Raw genomic sequence first — 20,685 nt, 5'->3', positions numbered from 1 at the left:
GCGTCTGTCTGAGGGGGCCGGCGTCTGTCTGAGGGCCGGCGTCTGTCTGAGGAGGCCGGCGTCTGTCTCAGGAGGCCGGCGTCTGACAGACACAGCCGGGGTCCGATGGAGGCGGGTGTGTGTCTGACGGGAGCCGGCGTCTGTCTGAGGAGGCCGGCGTATGTCTGAGGAGGCCGGCGTCTGTCTGAGGGCCGGCGTCTGTCTGAGGGGGCCGGCGTCTGTCTGAGGAGGCCGGCGTCTGTCTGAGGGCCGGCGTCTGTCTGAGGGGGCCGGCGTCTGTCTGAGGGCCGGCGTCTGTCTGAGGAGGCCGGCGTCTGTCTGAGGAGACCGGCGTCTGTCTGAGGGCCGGCGTCTGTCTGAGGAGGCCGGCGTCTGTCTGAGGGCCGGCGTCTGTCTGAGGGCCGGCGTCTGTCTGAGGGCCGGCGTCTGTCTGAGGAGGCCGGCGTCTGTCTGAGGGCCGGCGTCTGTCTGAGGGCCGGCGTCTGTCTGAGGAGGCCGGCGTCTGTCTGAGGGCCGGCGTCTGTCTGAGGAGGCCGGCTGTCTGAGGAGGCCGGCGTCTGTCTGAGGAGGCCGGCGTCTGTCTGAGGGCCGGCGTCTGTCTGAGGAGGCCGGCGTCTGACAGACACAGCCGGGGTCCGATGGAGGCGGGTGTGTGTCTGACGGGAGCCGGCGTCTGTCTGAGGGGGAGGTGGCTGTCTGTCCGGAGCAGCGGCTGTCTGACCCGGGAGGCGGCTGACGGGGTGTCGGAGGGAGAGCTGCGGGTCTTTGTGATGGGGGCGGCCACTGTCTGACGGGGGAGGCGGTCGCCTGACCCGAGTGGCAGGCGTGTGTCTGACCCGGGCGATCCGGTACCTCCAACCCTGCGCCTCCTCACAGGTAGAGGAAAAGCGACCCCGTTCGGGTCCAAAGGCGTGGGCGGGGCTTGGCTGACTCTTCCGCTGACGCGCGCTGGGCCGGCCCTGCGCAGGCGCGGTCGTGCTGGGGGCGGGTCCATCCCCGGAAGTGACCTCCCGGTCCCGGTCCAGGCCCCGGAAGTGACGCCGCCTTCCGAAGCGGTGAGTGCGGGCGTGGGCGCCGCGCCGGGGGGTGCGGGAGCGCGTCGGGGCCCCGCTGAGGAGGCGGGGGCGCGGCCCGGGAGCGCCGCGGGGGGGCTCGGGCGCAGGCGGCGGGGCAGCGGTTGGAGCCCCGCGCGCGGGCGCGGGAGGAGCCCTCCGGTGCGCGGAAGTCGGCGGCCTGTGGCGGCGGCGGCGTGCGGGGAGGCGGCTCGCGCCCGGCCGGCGCCTCGAGGCGCGCGCGGAGCGGGGGGACGGGGCCGGGGGCCTGTGCGGCTGCCTGCGGCGTCCTCCGAGCGTGCGAGCGCGGGGCGCCCCCGCCGGCCCGGCCCGCGGGCGCTGCGGTCGGGGCGGGGGCGCTGCGGGGGCGCTGCGGGGCGGGCGGGCTGGCGGCTCCGGAGACGGTGCGTTCTGCGGGCGCGCAGGACCGAGCGCAGCTCTTCCCGGACGCGAGAGGCTCGGGCGGAAGCGGGGCCCGGCCTCGGCCGCCGCGCGCCGGCCCAGCGCGTTTCCTTCCCGCCGCCTTCGGGCTGACACGCAGCGCGGGGCCTGACCGCGGCGGGGCCTGACCGCGGCGGCGCCTGCCCGCGGCGACCGGGAGGCGCCGAGATCGGGCGTCGGTCCCGAAGCCGCGGAGCCACCCTGGCAGCCCCTTGCCGGCGTTTTGAAAGCCCCGCCCTGGGATCGCGGACCCGCTGGACCCTGCCCCGGCGGTCTCCGCCCTCTGGCCCCGCATCCGCGAGCAGGCCCGGCGGACGGGGCCCCGGGAGGAGTTCGAGCGCGTCTCCCCTCCCTCGGGCAGACCGGCGCCGCCCGGTGGGACTTTCTGCCGCTGCGGGGCTCGCGTGTGCGACCCGCTGGCCCCGTGCGGCCGTGAACGCTTGAAGCCCGGCGAGCGTGACCGAGGACAGGATGTTTCGTGGGGGACGGGTGCAAACGTGGCGGCCGCGGCCGGCCCGGGGCTGCGCACTAGGCCGTGCCGGCTTCCCCAGGAGAACAGACCGAGCGGCCGTGGGAATCCAGGTCGCGCTTGGCGGCTTGGCAGGGAGAGCCCTGCTCCTCCGCCCTCCGCGGGCCTTTCCACCCACGACGGGCAGGAGGAGGCGGACTTCCCGCTGCCGCGGGGTCCGGAGCTCCGGGCTCCGGCTGGCTCTCCGGGGATGACCTCCCGCGGGCTGGCTGCCCTCCGGCTGCACGTCCCGGTGCCCTGTGGCGGCTGCCGTGGTGGCGGGGTGGGCGGCGGGGTGGGCGGCGTGGCTCCGCAGTGCGCTGAGCTGTGGGTGCGCGGGTGCAGATGACCGCTGAGTTGTCTTTTCCCGCTACTCGCTTCACACTCTCCTGCCGCCCCCATCTGACAGGTCGCGCGGCGGGTGAGTCACTGCACGTCCTCATCTGCAGAGCGGGGGTGGGGGGGTCCGTCCTTAGGGCGGTGTTACGAGCACCAGTGAGGTAATCCCTAAACATACCAGATCAGCATCTTGCCGGTAATGAGGTGGAGGTCTCGCGTGTGGGTTGTTCAGCTCTTTGTGGGTAGCTTCTGCACACAGTGCTCCTGACTGTGAGTGAGATTGTTCTCTTTCTTTCTTTCTCTTTTAATATATTTACTTATTTGACAGAGGGAGGGACCACAGTTGGGCCCAGAGGCAGAGAGGGGAAGCAGGCTCCCCCTGGACAGGGAGTCCGATAGGGGCTCCATCCCGGGACCCTGAGACCGTGACCTGAGCTGAAAGCAGAGGCTTAACCCACCGAGCCACCCAGGCGCCCCTGAGATTGTTTTCTTCATGTTTCCTAGTTGTTCACTGGGAGTGTGTAGGAATGCAAGTGATTTTTGTGCATTAACCGTGTAACCTGCAGCCTTGGTTGAATCCTTTTAGTCATCATTCTGTAGATGTTCTTGGGATTTTCTGTGGGAGCCGTCATTTCCTGCCTACCTCCCCCCTTTTTTCAGTTGTTGCTGTTTACGAGACCGGGTTGCATCGAAGGGGAGCAGAGCGGGCCTTTCTCCGTCTCGGGGTAGCAGGTCAGTCTCCAGGCCATGTGACAGCCGTGTCGGCCTTTGGTGGATGCCCCAAATCGCTTTGGAGGTGTTCCCGCCTGTTTCTCAGTTGCTGCAGCATTTCATTTTCCCGGTCGTGAATGGCCGTTGGCTCTTGTCACACGTGCTGATTGCCAGCGGGAGGTGGGGTCGGACCTGCTGGGGGAAGCCTGAGTTCCAGGAGTCTCCCTCCTTGGCCCTAGCATGGCCTGGGCTCAACCGGACACCTGTTCCTGAAGGACCCGCGTCTGTGTGCACCAGGGGTGCTGAGCTGTCTTTGTCGGTAGTACCCGGCTTTGGTTTGGGGTCCCATGGGCCTTGTACAGTGAGTTGGGTGGTGACCTCACTTCCATTTTCCGAAGAAGCTCTGTAAGATGGCTGCTTATTTCTTCATTTCTGTCCTGAATGCGCCCTAGAATCTGCGAGGGAAACCTGGAGTCCAGCGTGGTCTTCTGGGGAGTGTTCTCTCGCAAGTTTCACTTTTTTAGTAGATGCGGTGCTCTTCGGATTTCCTGTTTCTTTCTGTGTTTACTTGGTAAGTGGCGTTTTCAAGAAAATGCGACCATGGGGTTCTCTCACCCTTCTCGCATCCGTACGGTTTGTTCGGAAACGCGTTTTAAACTCCTGACATTGGTGATGTGCGTTCACAGTTTTCTTGATCGGCCTGACTCGAGGTTCATCTGCTCTCGGGAGCTGTCCGGCGGGTCTTGTCAGTCTCCGTTGGCGTCCGGTCCTGCTTGTTCGGCTCTTCGTTATGTCCTTTCTCCACTTTGCTCTTCCCGGTTTGCTGATCCCAGCTCCTGGATTTAGGTCCCCCTTTGCCGGTGTGAGCACCCAGAGCACCGAGCGTCCCGGAGACTGTGGTCCCTGCGCTAGTCTCTCGCTTCTCGCGTGGGCTCATCTTTCACCTGCCGGATGGCTCGCAGCAGTGTTGTCTGATCTCCGTGTCGTCGGGGTTTCCTTGGGTTCTTGGCCCTCACCGGCCGCAGTTCTGTTGCGGTTGGAGGACACGCCGGACCCACCTGCACAGCTGGCGGCGCTCGCCTCCCCACGGACGGGCGTCGGCTCTGTGCGGCCGGCCTCACGGTGTGGGTGCCCGTGTTCAGGCCGTTGGCATCTTCATGCTTTGGTGGTTCGGTTGTCCGGTTTTCAGCTCCTTTATCACCTCCAGAGAGAGCGGCACTGACACCCCTCCTGTCCTTGGGGGACGCTCTGTTTCTCCCTTTGATTCTCTCAGATTTTGCTTGATGTGCTTGGAAGAAGTGCCCGTTGTGCGCAGCTGTAGCTGCTTCGTTTCCCTGGGGAGCGGCTGTGTGTCGCGCTCCGACGTCTTCCCTCACCTGGTTAGGTCAGAGCACACTACTGTACTTTCGTCTGCCCCATCTGTCTTTGTTCTGTTAGCCCCGTCCTTCTGAATCGTTGCAGTGGCTTCCAAGCGTCCCCTGTCGCCTGCTCATCGGCTCCATGGCTGGCTCTGTGCTGCATGCCCGGGGCCGCTCCAGAGCTCACTGGGTGCCTGTCCCCCAGCCTGTCCTTGCCTGCTTAGTGCCGAGACGGCACCACGTCACGGAAATGCAGGCTGTTCGCACTGAAACACAGTCCCTGCCGTCCCCTCCTGATCCACACTTTCACGTGTAAGACCCCTGCCTGCATTAAAGACCCATGATGTTATAAATCAGAGTGATACTATAGATCAGTCTTTCTTGCTATAATATTTAACTTTTGGGGCGCCTAGGTGGCTCTGTCAATTAAGCGTCGACTCTTGATTCAGCTCAGGTTGCGATTTCAGGGTCCTGGGATTGGGACCCAGTGCACATCAGCTCTGCACTCATGGGAGTGGGGAGTCTGCTTGAGATTCTCTCTCCTTATGCCCCTCCCCCCTGTGCGCTCTCACTCGCTTTTAAAATAAAATAAGTCTTTAAAAAAATAAAGTTAAAAGAAAAGCAGGTGGTCTTGTGCGTTCACTGTTTCTGTTGCTGCCTTCCATTCCTGAAGATCCGGATTTCCCTCTGGTGCCATTTTTCTTCACTCCAGCATTTTTTTTTTTTAAGATTTTTATTTATTTATTTGACAGACAGATCACAAGTAGGCAAAAAGAGAGAGGAGGAAGCAGGCTCCCCACTGAGCAGAGAGCCTGATGCGGGGCTCGATCCCAGGACCCAGGGATCATGACCTGAGCCGAAGGCAGAGGCTTTAACCCACTGAGCCACCCAGGCGCCCCCCTCCAGCATTTCTTGTAAAGCAGGTAGATTGGCAGTTGGCAGTGATGTCTGCTTTTCCACCACCTGAGCCTGTCGTGTTTCTCTTCCCCTCCTGAAGGTGTGTGATGCTCGGCGCAGGGCCCTTTTGGGACTTTAAACGCAACATTCCAGGATGGCTTCATGCTGTATGGGGTCCTGGATCTGGCTCTGGAAAAGAGAAAGAGATGTTAGTGGGGAAACTGGTGAAATTCAAATGCCATCTGGAGTTTAGTGAAAGTACCCAAGCTGGTTTTTTAGTTTTGACAAATATACCCCGGTCATGTAGGATGCTGATACTGGGGGAAACCAGCTAAGAGGTATATGGGAATATCTTTCACGTTTTTGTGAATCTAAAATCATTAGCAGATAGGGGCTCCTGGGTGGCTCAGTCCAGTAAGCATCCGGCTCTTGGTTTTGGCTCAGGTCATGATCTCAAGGGTCTTGAGATCAAGTCCTGCATCAGGTTCCACACTGGGCATGGAACCTGCTGGGGATTCTCTCCCTCTGCCCCACTCCTGCACATAGGCACATGCTACACGCTCCACGCACTCACATAAAATAATGCCCAAGTACAAGTTTGCTTTAAAACAGTGCATTTACAGCACGGTAACAGGAGGGTATCCCTGCGGAGGAAGGTTTGGCTACGATGGGGACTGAGCCAATAAACAAACACGTTTGAAGATGTTGGAGGCCAGGTTCTGGCAGTCAGAATGAGGTGGTCAAGACCGAAAACTAGCATGAGCCCTGCAGTGTGGAATCGGGCGCATAGTGTGAACTCATGGCTTCCCGCAGTTGCTGCGCTCCAGCTGGGGGGAAGGGCGTAGCAGGCGGGGGGCGGCGGGAGGGTGTGTGTGGGTGTGTGCAGGTGTGTGCACCTTTGTCTGCTCTCGGTCCGCTGAGCCTGCAGGCAGCAACACCCCAGCAGCCGGCTGCACGCAGGGGGCTTCTGAATCCAATCGTCCGCCCGAAGCCACTAGGGCTGGCCCCACGGCACCTGGGGAGAGAGTGAAGCGAGCCCGTAACATTTTGTGTCACAAAGCAGGAAAGTGCTCTGAGATTGATGGGTTGCCGCTCTGGCCAAGCTGAAGGCCATTTGAAGATCAAAAATAAATAAATCACAGAGTTGGGCTCCCTGAGTAAAGTAAGAAGCACGAGCCCATGGGAATGAATAAACGGGAAGCTTAGGAGGACAGGGGGAGCCGGCAGGGACCCCCGAGGGCTGGAGCTCGAAGCATGGCAGGAAGGGACCAAGGAAACCCAGTCCTCCACAGGGCTCGCGGGACATTCTTGTCACAAGGGATGTGGCTGTCCAGCGGGGACACAGACAAGCCGAAAGATGCCTGGCCTGTGGCCGTGCGGGTGTCGTGGTCACGAGAGCCAAGGAAAGGCTGGAGAACGTTCCAGGCTAAGGAAGCTGAAGAACCCCGCGGAGGGGTGGCTGTGAGCGTGGCTGGTGGCCTGCTTGCAGAGGTCGCCCGGCTGTGTCGGGGATGACGCCCGTGGGCGCAGGGAGCCCCCAGGGGGTGTTCTGGGGTGGGGTGGGGGAAAGAAGGTTGGCAGCTTCCCTGCAGGTGTTTCAGGAAGAAAAGAGCCCTCCCCCCACAAACTCCCGCTTTTCCGTAACTGCGACTGTTTCCAAATGAGAACCAAATTTTTTAGCGCCTTGCTAAGAGAAAAATGCCCACAAAGGATGTTCCTCTTCCAGGCGGAACGTGAGATGTGGAGCAGGAGGCGCATGAGGGACGTCTAAGGAAGACCGAATTCTGTTCTTCTGCTGTGTTAAACACGTAGTGGCTTTATGATGATTTTTTAAATATTACATTTATATTCCTACTTGCCCGTCATTTCACACCTAGAAACGGGAGGAAAGCCTTCCCAGTTTCTTTCATGGAAATGCCCACACCGCGGGGATGCTTGAGACCCCGTGGGTATCAGGCACTCACAGCAAAGGGAGAAGGGGTGTCGCCCCCTGGAGGGCCAGGCCCCGGACTGCCTCCCATCTGTCCTTGGCACCTGCGGGATGTGTAGCTATTCTGGGCTGTTGAGTGAACAGGTAAGGGTGTGGGCAGCTCCTGCTTACGGAGAAGCGGCTCACGTTAACTCCGCATGCACATGGGCGGCCTGCTGGGCACTAACTGGCCTGTGCTCCCAGCCCTGTCCCCTGACAGATGCACAGGTGGGGCCGCACAGGGAAGGGCGCTCCCTGGCTCACACCGGGCAGGAGGGGCGAAGGGGGCATCACAGCCACACTCCATCCTGGGTATTCTCTCCACCTTCCCGTTCAGCTGGTTTTAAGTGGTACAAACTAACCCACTAACGTTTGAGTAATTGGGTTTTTTATTTTTAAGAAATTTTTAGGGGCGCCTGGGTGGCTCAGTGGGTTAAGCCGCTGCCTTCGGCTCAGGTCATGATCTCAGGGTCCTGGGATCGAGTCCTGCATCGGGCTCTCTGCTCAGCAGGGAGCCTGCTTCCTTCTCTCTCTGTCTCTCTGCCTGCCTCTCAGTGTACTTGTAATTTCTCTCTGTCAAATAAATAAATAAAATCTTTAAAAAAAAAAAAAAGAAATTTTTATTTGAGGCTCAGATTTTTTGATTAATGTTTTCATTGATCAGATATTCGAAAACCCACAAAAGAGCATGCATATCCGGTGTTAGAGGAGACGGAACAGTTTAAACTGTCGTCTTGCTCCCAGGTGACAGACAAGCGGACGAGGCCGGCGAGCCTGGCCGGCTCAGCTCGCAGTGGTGAGAGACGGAGTCCTGGTCCCCGGTCGGCCGGTGTGTTTCAGCACCACAGCGGGAGACAGCGCCGTGCACGGGCCTGTCCTTGCGTTTCCGCCTGACCGCACCTTTAAACCAAGTGTCTGACTTTGCCAATTTGATTTTTGTTAGGAAGCCATGGTGCCTTCGAGGCTTCTCTCACTAGGACCGAGGACTGTGCCTGGGGGCGTGGGGCGCTGGACTCAGGTCCGGCGGTGGCCCCCTTCGCCCAGGCTGCTCTCAGACAGCTGTGGGGACCACGCCAAGCACCAGGAGCCCCCCAGGAAGAAACTGCTCTCCGAGAAAAAACTGGTGAGGCTTCTGACCTTGAAGGACATCTGCAGCATTCCCCCTGAGAAGGCACAGGGCATTGTTTTGAGTTCTCGGCATCCTGTTCCTTCTGAGCGTGTGATGGAGGGGACGCGTGTAGCTTCCCGAACTTCCCGAACATGCGGGAGTGGGACGAGAGCCTCTGTGCCCCGAGCCCCCAGTTCTCGTGAACCCTGCGAAGACCAGGGAGGGTACCAGGGGCTCCAGAAGCTTCAGCCATGTTCCGTCCCTTCCGCTGGGATGGGCGCATGCACGCTTCTTCAGCACTCGCCTGCGTGTCTGACTTGGGTGCTAGGTACATTCTTAAGGACGTGCGGCCATTTTTTAATTTAAAAGATCTGGGTGGGGGAGGGCTAGGCCTTTGGTTTCATAGTCCTTTAAGCCTTACCTGGTTTGTTGTTTATCACAACCTTGTATTGAAAACATGAATGATCTTTGCTTAAATTCAAGAAAATAAGTGTTTACAACCCTTCACTTTCTCCTGAATGGGGGAGGGGCTCCGCTAAACATTATCAGGGCAAACAGCGCCTCCCCACAGGCACCTCCCTGCTCGCGGCAGCCGTGTTTGCCGGCCATGTGGCTCAGTGTTCCTTAGGGGCCTCGTCTCTTCCCCAGATGGTAAAAATTCCATCCAAGCTTTTCGTCCCCTAAAATGCTCACCAGTTGTGCTTTTTTCCCATCAGGTTGATGTTGATGATGTTGGCATATAACAAAATTAGACATTGAGTTTTTGAAATAGTAATTCGTGTTTTTTCCATGTGGTGGTGCCAGAGAATCTTAAAATACTTGCGTATTTTTTTTTTAAATCTGCTTATAGAGTAGTGGTTAGAAATGCCGATGTGCCGGGTCCTGGCAGAGGGGCTGTCCGTGCCCACGCGTGCAGCCAGTGGGTGGGCTCGCTAGCGGTCACAGCCTGGCCCCTGGAACCCAGGCGCCTCGGAGAGCTGACCTTCTCTTAGGATGAGCTCATGTTTTTTAAATGTGAACCCAGTTCGTCAGTCCTCATTCTGTAGCTAGAGGGTGCCTCCCTGAGGGGCCCAGAGAAAAGCTTGCTCCGAGAGCAGTTCTGTGTGCCCCGCTGCCGTGAGCACAGCTCTGCAGCCAGCTCCTGAGTCGGAAGCCCGCTTGCCCCCCAGGACTCCCGTTCATTATTGCATCTTCCCAGGAGCAAAAACCTGGTGTTTCCGTAACGTTTTTGTTCAGTGACTATTTGAGGAAAGACGGAAAGATGCTTTATTTAAGGAGGATTTCCTAATAGCTCCTGATTTCCTCAGCCAGCCTTTCCTACCTTTTGACCAGTTTTCACTTCCAGCACGGTTGACCGACATTTGCCCACAAACAGTAGTGACTTGCGGGAACTTTCTCACACTTGCATCGTAGGCGAAATTAGCAATTTAGTATCATTAACTTCTCATTTTAAAACCTGTCACAGATAGAAAAGGTCCATTTCGCACGCTGCTCGGTCCCTGAAAGGATTGCAGCGTGGGTAGTGACCGGGCTCGCTGTGCTCCCTGCAGAAGAGACACTTCGTGGACCACCGCCGAGTGCTCGTCTGCGGGGGCCGTGGCGGCGACGGGGTGAGCTGCTTCCACAGCGAGCCCCGGAAGGAGTTCGGAGGCCCGGATGGCGGCGACGGAGGCAACGGCGGCCACGTCGTCCTGAGAGGCACGTGCCGGGAGGACGATTGGGGAGGAGCCCTGCGCCTGCTCACCTCTGGGGCGGGGCCTTCCCTCCTCGTCACCCTCATGCGGATTTGAATTCCAGAATCGGTGGATGGACCTCATTTTGATTACATTATATGATGTTCACATTTTAAAGTTCCTTAAACCAATTTCAGTGGCGGGTGATGTTAAATTTCAGGAACGCAAAGCTCACGTACGCTCCAGGCCTCTGGCGCTTGGCCGGAAGGCAAAGAGCAGGGTCCGTGTTACTCGCCCCAGATGCGCTGGGAGGCTGTGATTACATGGAACACTTCGGGAACAAGCGGTGGGTAAGCCGGCAGACGTAGTCAGCGGTCACGGCACGCTAGAGTACGGCTGTTGTGTCTGCCGGCTTACCCACCGCTCGTTCCCGGAAACTGATGAAGGCATCGTGGCTAAGTCTGACTGTTTCCGAAATGGTGTTTTCTTAAAATGAGAACTTTTGCTTTCTAAAAAAAAAATCACATTGCCAGTTGGGTCACTTGTGCCGTGACTTCACGCCATGGTTCCCTGTGCGTTCCCTGTATCCTTAGACAGATAGTGTACAGATGGTTGTGCTTTTAACCCAAGGAACGTGAAGGTCCTTGCTCTGTCTCACAGCTGACCGGCAAGTCAAGTCGCTGTCCCCAGTGCTGTCTCGGTACCAGGGTTTCCACGGAGAGTCCGGCGGCAGGAAGAACTGCTTCGGGCGCAGCGGCGCTCTCCTCTATGTGCCGGTGAGCCGAAGGCTGCAGAGCCCACCCCGCCTGCTTCCCAGGGCCCCCCTGTCTTGGCCATGCAGCTGCCGTCCGAGAAGCAAAGCCCTGGGGTGACGCTTGGTGCTCGCTTTATCCCATGTGCATGTATGACCTGTTCAAAAACCATGAAATTATAGTATTAAAGGCAAGACCCCAGGGGCCCACTGGTAGTCTATCCTTACCCTCCCAGGACATCTCTGGGAGTGGAGACTTGGCTCCTCTCGGATTATCCAAGTGTTTTTCGAATGCTCCCATCCACCCTAGTGTTTGAGAAACACTATTTCAAAAAGCCATTTATGCCATCTGCAGGGGGTGTCACAGCCTCATAAAGTCCCTTTGAAGGCTGGGACCTTTTCCTGGTGCTTCAGAGCTCTGCGAAGTGGGCACCTAGTGGCGCCCCCGCCCCTCTGCCACGCGCCCTTCTTCCAAACGTGGACACAGGCACTCGGAGCGCTCTGCCCCACGAGTTTGCTCTCCTATAAGCACTTCATTTTCAGGTCCCAGTGGGCACGTTAGTGAAGGAGGGAAACGAAGTGGTGGCTGAGCTGTCGTGCCCCGGTGACGAGTACGTTGCTGCTCGGGGCGGGGCAGGAGGAAAAGGTAACCGCTTTTTCCTGGCCAATGAGAACCGCGCACCTGTGACTTGCACCCCTGGACAGCCCGGTCAAGAACGCATCCTCTTCCTGGAGCTCAAGACGATGGCCCATGCTGGAATGGTGGGTATCATCTGGAGGGGGGCGGAGGTGGCATTTCTGAACAGAGCAAGAGAAAGTCCGGCCCTGGTGCCAGCACGTGCCTCCAGCCTGGACGTGAGCGGCAGCCTGGTGGCACCGCCCCTCCCAGGGAGGCCCTGTGTGCGCACTCAGGAGCCCACACTCTGACGTGTCCCTGCTCCCTGACCTCGGCCAGGCACGGGCGCCCTGAGGTGACAAGGTGGGTTTGCCTTTGCTCCAGGTTGGGTTCCCCAATGCTGGGAAGTCCTCCCTTCTCCGGGCCATTTCGAACGCGAGACCCGCTGTGGCTTCCTACCCGTTCACCACATTAAAGCCCCACGTTGGGATTGTTCACTGTGAGGACCACCAGCAGATAGCAGGTAGAGCTCCAGGATGCTGCCTGAAGGTGGCCTGAGATGGCGTCCGAGCACGAATTATGTAATTCAGAGCTTCTCACCCCAGATGGAGCGCTGTCTCTCCTCGTTTCAGCACTGGGAGTTCTGGCAAACCCCCGACCCCCAGCCCTCTGCTGGCTGGGGTCAGGATCCCGTGTGTCACTTTCAAACCGGAGGAAGTCCCGCCTCCTCTGGTCTCCGTCTCCCAGCCTCTGTTGTGGAGACGACATGTGACTCAAAAAGCTTCCCTGTACCATTTTGAGACAGGAAAACTTTTTCCCAGAAGATAATGTACCCATTAAAAATAGTAAGCTGCCGCTCAAGCTGCTCGTACGGCGCCTTAGATTGGCAGAGTGCTCTGACTCGCCACCAGGAATCCGGTTCTTAAGTTTACAGGAAGCATTTCCCCCTTTTCTGAATCATTTCTAAAGCCAGAGGCTGGCCCGTGTTAAGTAGTCCATGTGAAGCCGGCCGGCCTGTCCCCCACACCCGTCGGCGCCCCTGCAGAGCTGAGAGCACAAGTGCCCGAGGCGGTGGGTGGCCTGACGGCATCCCCTTCAAGGCGTGGCGCGCGGGGCCCACAGGGAGCCGGGCCTGTCCCCGCAGCCCCTCTGTTCTGTGTGCCCTGCAGTGGCCGACATCCCAGGCCTCATCCGGGGCGCGCACCAGAACCGGGGCCTGGGGAGCACCTTCCTCAGGCACATCGAGCGCTGCCGATTCCTCCTGTTCATCGTGGATCTGTCGGAGCCGGAGCCGTGGACGCAGGTGGAGGACCTGAAGTTCGAGCTGGAGAAGCATGAAGTTGGCCTGTCCGAGCGACCGCATGTGGTCGTGGCAAATAAGATCGACCTCCCGCAGGCCCGAGCAGCTCTGCCCCAGCTGCGCGCCCGCCTGGGCCCGAACGTCATCGCCCTGTCGGCCGCAACTGGGGAGAACTTGGAGGTGCTGCTGCTGCGCCTGCAGGAGCTTCACAGCCGGCACGTGGGTGCCGAGCTCCGCTGGTAGCCACCGGGCCGCCGCCCAAAAGTGACCACCCTGAACGCGGCTCTGGGTGGACACGAGAAAGTTGCTACTTTGCCTTGCGCCGTCCCTGGCGCTCGCTCTCCGGCCAGCAGCGGGCCAGGACCTCAGACGTGTCGGACGTGTGCGCCTCCTGCTGATCTGCTCCCCGGGGCCTTCTGCACCCGCCGGCGTGCTGACCAGCTGAGCTGGGCTCCTCACCCTTCCTCAGTACCTCTACGTGGTGAGGAGCCCACGGCCATGCGGCTGAGCCGCCTGACTTGGTGGGGCCGAACCCCAACCTGCACACAGACCCCACGCGGGAGCCACAGACTCTGGATCCCTGACACTTCTTGCCAGTGCTGGCTGCGGTCCCAGAGGCTGGCCCGCCCTACGGAGGGGACATGAGGACGTGGGGACAGGGAGCCTTCACGGCCACAAGGCTCTTCTCAGATGGCCCTGTCTGAGCAACGCAGTAGGGGCGACGCCTCCCGCGTTGTTCCCAGACTTGGCTGCTCTGTGCAGGAGCTGTTGGCTTCACGACTGAATGCACCCAATATCCGACCCGGGGCCATGCGAGTCATTAGCTGAGGACACCGGCTCATGTTCCCGAGTAAAGCCTGCGGCTTCAGGCATGTCCCTGGGGGCCCTTAAGAGATGATGTGGTTGGGGACCAGGGGTAACCAGGGGAAGGGGCCTCGGGCCCCTTGGGGATTTGCCCCAGGGTCCTTGCTGCCAGCTGCGAGCGTGCTGGGGGCTGGGCCTGCCTCAGACAAGAAGCTTGTGCCCGAGCTTTCAGGAGCAGTTCCGTTTTGATCTACCGTCAAATCTGCAAGTAGAACGAGAATCCTTTGCCTGAAGCTTTATTTTAATGTCTTATAATTTCCGAGGTCCTTGTGTTCTGGAAACCAGAGATGGGTTTTGCAATCTCTTTGCTCTCTCTGGGGCCACCACAAAGGATTTCGTAGAGCCGTGTTAATTATCGGGGCCTTTCATCTCCAGCCGGCCCTGCGCCAGTGCTGCGCCCGGGGGCGACACTGGGGGCCTCCCTGCGTCTGTCCTGCACTTGCCTGTGCCCCCGGCAGCCTCAGGACCTGCCCCAGCTGAGGCACTGCTCAGTATTTATGGAGTGAAGAAAGGGGTGGTGTCTGATGTTGTGTACATGGTGAGTTTCTTTTAGTTAAAGGCACGTGGTTGGCGGGAAGATTTGCTGAGCAGCGGGGCCGGGCGCCACCTCCCCTCCAGTGCCAGCCCCACCCGTGCCGCCGCTTCCAGCCGAGTCTGCGGGGCCGCTGAGGCCTGAACCGTTGCTCCGCGGATCTGCCTGAGGCACCGCCTGTTGACCGCGCCCTCGGCTCAGGGACTCCATTCTCCCAAGCCACCACTCTGGGCGGCGGCACAGGCGCTGTGGTGCGTGACACATGAACCCCTGACCCGCCCCTCACTTTTCTTGGGGCTGACCTCCAGCCTGGGTCTACTTGCCCCGTTTTCTCTCCACCTGGATATTTGTTTCTGTCCCGACGTCTGTCCCTCCCTGTCCGTTCCGTCTTGCAGGTGCTCAGGCTCCAGTGGGTCTTTCCTCCCTTGTGCCCGTCCAGTCTGCTGTGCCACGCAGGCTGCCCCCCGTGTCTCCCCCCTTGCTGTACTCCCTCCTGTCGAGGTGGCTGTCACCTGGCTCTTCACAGCCTTTCTGGAAGCGGGTGTGAAGATGGGGACCTGAGCCGCAGAAGCCAGCATTTCCCGCATTCCCCCGTTTTTAAGCCCTAAGGCGTGGCACCCCGATTTCCCCGGCTCCTGCATCCACTTGCTCCAGAGGACAAGCCTGGGGCTCCTGCACAGCTCCAGAGGACATATCACCAGCCCTGCCCTCAGCCCTGTCCCCGCCCCACCCGGAGAGGTAGGCCCTGCCCTGCTGGCCTCCTTTTGTCTTCATGGAGGCTCAGCCTCTCCTTGTGCCTTCCCTCAACATGGCAGTAGGGCTCTTGGTAGGAGCAGATGGACACCCCTGTTTCCCGGTGTGGTCAAGGCCTGGAAAATGGGCACATTGCCCACCCTGAGCTGGAAACCCAACGTGGCAAGCACGTGTAAATCCGGCAGCAAGCAGAAGGCCAGATGACACCGTTGTGTGACCGTAGACGACCCCAGCTCTGCTGCCTGGCCCACCTTGTCCTGTGAGAGGTGGGGTCCGTCCCTGCCATCAGCCTGGGCTGACCTGCAGAGTGGGGGGCACTGGGCCCACTCGACCCCGTCAGTGCCCTGCATACGGCCAAGCTCCAGCTTGGCGACAGGCACCACCGAGGCAAGAACAAGCCACCCACAGCGCCCATCCGCAGGTCTGAGCCACACACTGGTTGCTTGATGCCAGGAACATGGACTGGCTTGTGGGAGGGAGTGCGCACTGGTTTGTTGCAAAGGCGCGGATTGAGCCCTCCTTGGCCCTTCTCCGTCCGGGTTCCTTGAGACGCTGATTTCTTGGCAGTGGGGTTGGAGGGCCTGGAGCCCTCAGAGCACCCAGCTCGCCACTCGCCCATCGTGGGACCATGGCCTTGGGCTCAGTGGCAGGCAGCCAAGATGCAGTGGGGCCTGGAGCAGGGCTGCTGCCTCCCCCGCCCCCAGACCCGAGCATCCTCTTTGAGGCCCGGCTGTGTGTTGGGAAGGGCTGGCACTGTGGGCGGAGTCTGTGCTTTAAAGTGAAGTTTTATCAAATGTGTATCTGTCTACTCAGAGTGCCATGATGGCCCCACACTGGGGGCTTGAAACAACAGAACCTCATTCTGTCCCACCTCTGGAGGCCTAGGGTTGGATCCTCCCGGCTCCCAGGGATCCCAGGCCAGGATCCCTCCAGTCTGCCTCCATGGTCCCAGGACCGCCACTGTGGGTCTCTCTGTGCCCCCCCCCCCATCTTATAAGGACACGGGTCATTAGACTTAAGGTACATGCTAAGCCAGAATGATATTATTTTGAGATCTTTAATTGCATCTGAAAAGACACTATTTCCGAATGCGGTCCTACTGTGGTCCGACCCTGAGATTCCAGCGTGTGTGACTGGGGGAGCGGAGGGCTAGTGCCAGTTACACAGCACGGCGGAGAGCACCCCTTCTAATTCTGAGGTTTTGTACATCTCCCTGATGTGCCTGGGTCCCTCCCTCTCCCCACGCATCAGAAACCCTCCCTCAGAGCAAAGCCCCCACCCCACCCCACCCCGCTGCGCCCCACGACTGGCGCTCCCGATGTCTGCCGTTGAGGAGCTGCTCCCTGAGAGCCCAGCGCCCCTCCCCAAACACCCCACAAACGTCCTCCACAACACCGGGGAGACCGTCCCATCCTCCCGACCAAAACCAGCCTGCCTCCTGGGGCCCACTATGGGCACGAGCAGCGTGTCTCCGCGAATGTGGCTGCCTGACGTTGTGCGGCCACTCCTGCCCCCACGTAGCCTCCTTGACCGCAGATGCCTCTTTGGCCCGGGCTGTGTCTCACGCCGGGCCAGTGCCCAGAGGCCTGAGGGCACAGATGCTGGGCGATGTTACTTCAGGTAAGTCATGTCAGGGCCAGTGATCAGAGGCTACCGAGAGGACAGCTTTGCTCAGCGACACACAGGCTCTGTGCCCTCCCCCCAAGGCTGCGTGTGGGGTTGCACCTTGGTGGCCCTCCAGAAGCCCCGTGGAGGTGGGGCCCGGCTGCTGGTGCTCGGGGCGCTGAGGCTGGCACGGGGCCCTGGTGACAGCCGTCCTGCCTCAACATGGCCATGTGAATCTGCACAGGTGGTAAGATCTTGAAGAATTGAATGTTTCAGGGTGACAGACTGTAGTTTGGGACAATGAAGATGGGGAGCCGGAGGGCGGCGCAGGAGCACGGCAGGGCGTGTTCGGTGTCAGCGAGCTGCGTGCTTAGAAATGGGCTGAAGGGTCCATTTTCTATGTATTTGACCACAACAGCAGAATTATCCCAGCCCCCCCCCAATGTGCCGTTGCACACTCACACACATGCGAGTGCAGGTGACATGGGAGTCCGTGGGTCGTGGCGATGCCCACGTCCTAGTGTGGTCCCACCCGGCCTCTCTGCGAGGCGCCGGTGGGGAAACCGGATGGAGAACACGTGCAGTCTCTGTTGCTTCTACAGTTGCGTGCGAGTCCCCAACCTCAGAAGGGACATCAAAACAGAAAAGACTGGAGAAGCAGCTGCTCTCAAGACAAGCTCTGTGGGGACCACGGGATCGGGCCCGCGCCACCCCTGTGTGCCTGGACTGTCACCACGCTGTCACACCTGATAAATGCTTGTTGAAAGCAGACACGTATAAGGTTAAAAGAACACAACGGATCCGTCTGCAGCCCACACACCCCTGGGTGTCAGGCTTCTGCAGGGAATGTGCTTCCCGAATCCAGGACACCATGCACGTGCACCGTGAGGGTAAATGGGTCCATGCAGGGGGTCCTTGGGGCGGGCGGACGCTGCCGACGGCATTCATATTCTCATCACTGCCACGTGGGCTCGGAAGGTCGGGGCCACCCAAGGCTGCTTCTGAAAGGGCTGTATCGAGAAAGCCGGATAGGACAGGGGCCCCCCAGGTCCCCTGGTCCAGTGTATGCAGGGCCACACAGACTATGGGGAGTCATCGTGACCCTGCCCACACATACTTCGTGATCCCACAGTCCACAGGCCCCCAAACTCACAGGGCGCAGCCAGGGCTGCCTCGGGACCATGGAGGCCATAGATGGGGTGCTTGGCTAGTCTCCGGTTTGCAATCGTTTGATTCCTGAGAAGGCCTCTGCAGAAAATTGACGGGTACTGGTATTTCCCCCAGGGCCAGGAAATTACTGATTTTTGCCTTGACGGTGATCGGTCACTGTACCTGTGACACTCAGCCCTGGGGGTGTGTGCAGTAAGGCCCCTGCTGGGGGTGGAGGGGATTGTGCCACCTGCCCCCAGCCTGGGGTCCCTCATCTGTGCAGTGGGGACAGGAGGGCCCAGGGCAGCAGGGTCTCCACTGGCCTGGCCCGGGGGGCCTTAAGCTTGTTCACTTCAGCCCCACCCAGAGTACTCCAGGCAGCACATCCAGGGGTCCAGGCCAAGGGCCCACACCCCTCCAGACCCCCCACCCAAGCACTTAGTCCTTTCCACGGAGTCAGGTGGCTCCTTAGAGCGGAGCCCTCCCCCGCATCCCCTCCACCACAGTGTCCGTGAGAAGGACAGGGAGGGTTGCCAGATGCGATTTGAATTTCAGATCCACAACAAAGAACTCTGCGCCCTACCACGAAAGCACTGTTTGTTACGAATCTGAAATCCAGATAACAGCTCCTGCCTTTTATCTGCCGGCCCCAAGGGGAAGGGGGGGCCTGGAGGAAGGGCTGGAGGGCTGGGCTGGGCCTGGCCAGGGAGAGGATGGCCCAGGGCTGCAGGGGAGCAGGGGCACCCCTGCAGTCTCCCCCACTCCCTGAGGGCACTGCCTTCTTCCAACCCGTAGAGGGGCTCCCCTGGCAGGCAGGAGGTTGGCTGTAGGCCTGTAGCTGGGGCCCGAGGCAGGTGCAGAGGCCCCACCTCATGGCCCCCCACCCACTTCTGGCCCCCACACTGCCCACGGTGGCCAAGACCAGCGGAGCTCACACTTTACTGTCTCTGTGGGGTATGGAAGTCTCCCTCTGCCTGACAGTTCCTTCAGGGTGTCCCCCTGCAGCCCCAGGGACAGGTGCTCAGATGACCAAGGCCAGGGGAGGCCCCAGGTAGGGAGGGTGGCCAGAAAATCCCCCCAGTAGGCCGTGCCCCTCCCCAGCATCGCACGCTCCAAGTTACTTCCCAGCCCTCCCTATGTCAGGACAGCCCCAACCGGCCACTCCCAGCCAGCTGCCCCCTGGTGTGTTTGAGGTGGCCTCAGCAGCAGCTACCCACAAAGACAGACCCCAGAGACAGTGGACACCTTCCCAAGTGCCTCTGAGGAGCCATCCTGGGCCTGCCCCAGTGCCAGCTGACTGAAGGGGGCACCTCAAAGGGCCCAGTTCTGATCCCAGGAAATATCCGTGTGACCCCAATAGGTCCGTATAGCCTGGTGGCCTTCACAGAACCACTGCCCTGCTGGGGGAGGGCTTCATCCAAGGGCTCTGAGCTCCCAGCTGGATAGATCTGGAGTCCTTGGTGAATTCAGTGTCTGGTTCAAGGCCCAGCAGGTAGCAGGAGCTTAGGAAAGTTCACTGACAATATTCCCTTCTGCCGGTCACTGTGTGCTCGTCTCTGAAATACCTGCATTGGGATTGGACTCACTTGGACTTAATTAAAGATTGCCCTCTGTTAAAATGTAGTATTTAAGAGAGTATATTTATTTATTTGACAGACAGATCACAAGTAGGCAGAGAGGCAGGCAGAGAGAGGGGGGGAAGCAGGCTCCCTGCTGAGCAGAGAGCCCGATGCGGGGCTCCATCCCAGGACCCTGAGATCATGACGGGAGCCAAAGGCAGAGACTTAACCCACTGAGCCACCCAGGCGCCCCGCCCTCTGTTAAAATGGAACTCTCCACTTTTCCCTGGAAGAGTCAGTCCAACACAGTTTAGTATGAATTAATGGATTGGCGGGCCTGGGGCAGAGCAGAGCCTCAGCTGACAAAGCTGATGGACCCTGGAGGCACCAGGGAGGGGCCAGTGAGGAAACAGCTGGCCCGCCCTCCCACCCTCCTGGCTTCCCGGGAATATATGGTTCTGCCAAGCTGGGGAAGCAGCCCAGACTGTGGCCCAGGGCAGAGGGCAGAGACAGGCCCTTCCCCATCCACTGAGCTGGTCCAGCTCCTACACCTCAGCTAGGGGCCAGTGTTTCCTGGACTCTGCAAAGATCATCATCATTTAAAGTGGAAGCATTTAAAGATCACGAAATTTGTCATGTTTGAATTTGGAAACTGGTGTGACTTTGGAGTGTCACAGATGCGTTTTCAGCCCAGTGCCATTCGCCACCTCCGCTCCTTACACCCGGAAGCGTCTCCTCCTTTCTCCTCCTCCTTTTGAAGGACACAGCTGTGCCCCTCACCCACGGTATCAGTGACAGGGCCCCACGGACACACGGGCAGAAGGTCGGGGCTCCCTCCCGCTCGGCCCCCGCCCGCGTGGCTCCCGTCACTTCATCCCATCGCCACAGGAGGGTGAGCCCAGGACCAGAAGGCGTTTCCAGAGCCAGAGGCCACATTCGCACAGCTTTTGTCACCACACATGGTGACGGCTGTCCTGTGGCGTCCGTGGCTCCTGACACTCCCTCGCTGTGCCCCGTTCATCACTGACACCTGACCGCGGGTGCGGGCGTGCAGCGGGGAGCGCACGGTGCGTGCGGGCGTGGCCCTGCCCTCGGCTTCCGGGGTCCACGGGGTCTGCGATGGATCCCCCACAGAGAAGGGGGTGTTCCTGTATGTTTGTGCCCTTCTGAGAAATTCCCACCAGATTTCACAGCGAGCTGCCTGCTTCCCTGGGGACAGGGTGCTGAATGCCAGCCAGAGCGCCCTGGCGAATAGACCTAAGGCCAAGAGGGCCAGGTCAGGTCTCTGCGTGGCACCCCATGGACAGGAAGGATGTCACAGGCAGGTGGCCTCAGCCTCCTGACTTTTCTACCCTCAGAGCCCGATGTGTTGGAAGATTGCTTTCCTGCCCATAACCAATACAGACAAACAGTTATTATGTTACTAAGTAATTAACTCCCTTCCCCACTTTTTATTAATCAGAGATACAGGCCTCACACGGCAGGAATGCTCTTTTGCCC

At 59.7% G+C, this 20,685-nt stretch overlaps 1 protein-coding gene across 2 annotated transcripts; it reads left to right on the top strand.

Moving 5' to 3' along the window:
- Positions 1–959: 959 nt before the first annotated feature.
- On the top strand, positions 960–19,249 carry MTG2 (mitochondrial ribosome associated GTPase 2). 2 transcript variants are annotated; one of them, XM_032350148.1, is made up of 7 exons: positions 960–1,055; positions 8,219–8,398; positions 9,934–10,081; positions 10,717–10,832; positions 11,351–11,569; positions 11,808–11,946; positions 12,593–19,249. In XM_032350148.1, the coding sequence occupies exons 2-7, from the start codon at positions 8,225–8,227 to the stop codon at positions 12,964–12,966; spliced, it is 1,170 nt and encodes a 389-aa protein (XP_032206039.1). In that variant the 5' UTR covers positions 960–1,055; positions 8,219–8,224; the 3' UTR covers positions 12,967–19,249. The 2 variants fall into 2 exon arrangements, with proteins under 2 accessions (XP_032206039.1, XP_032206040.1); XM_032350149.1 differs by lacking the exon at positions 960–1,055 and adding an exon at positions 7,893–8,071.
- The last annotated feature ends 1,436 nt before the right edge of the window (positions 19,250–20,685 follow it).

This window comes from Mustela erminea, chromosome 7 (assembly GCF_009829155.1).
Source record: "Mustela erminea isolate mMusErm1 chromosome 7, mMusErm1.Pri, whole genome shotgun sequence".
Lineage (NCBI taxonomy): Eukaryota > Metazoa > Chordata > Mammalia > Carnivora > Mustelidae > Mustela > Mustela erminea.
This window is presented reverse-complemented; position numbering and strand designations above follow the sequence as displayed.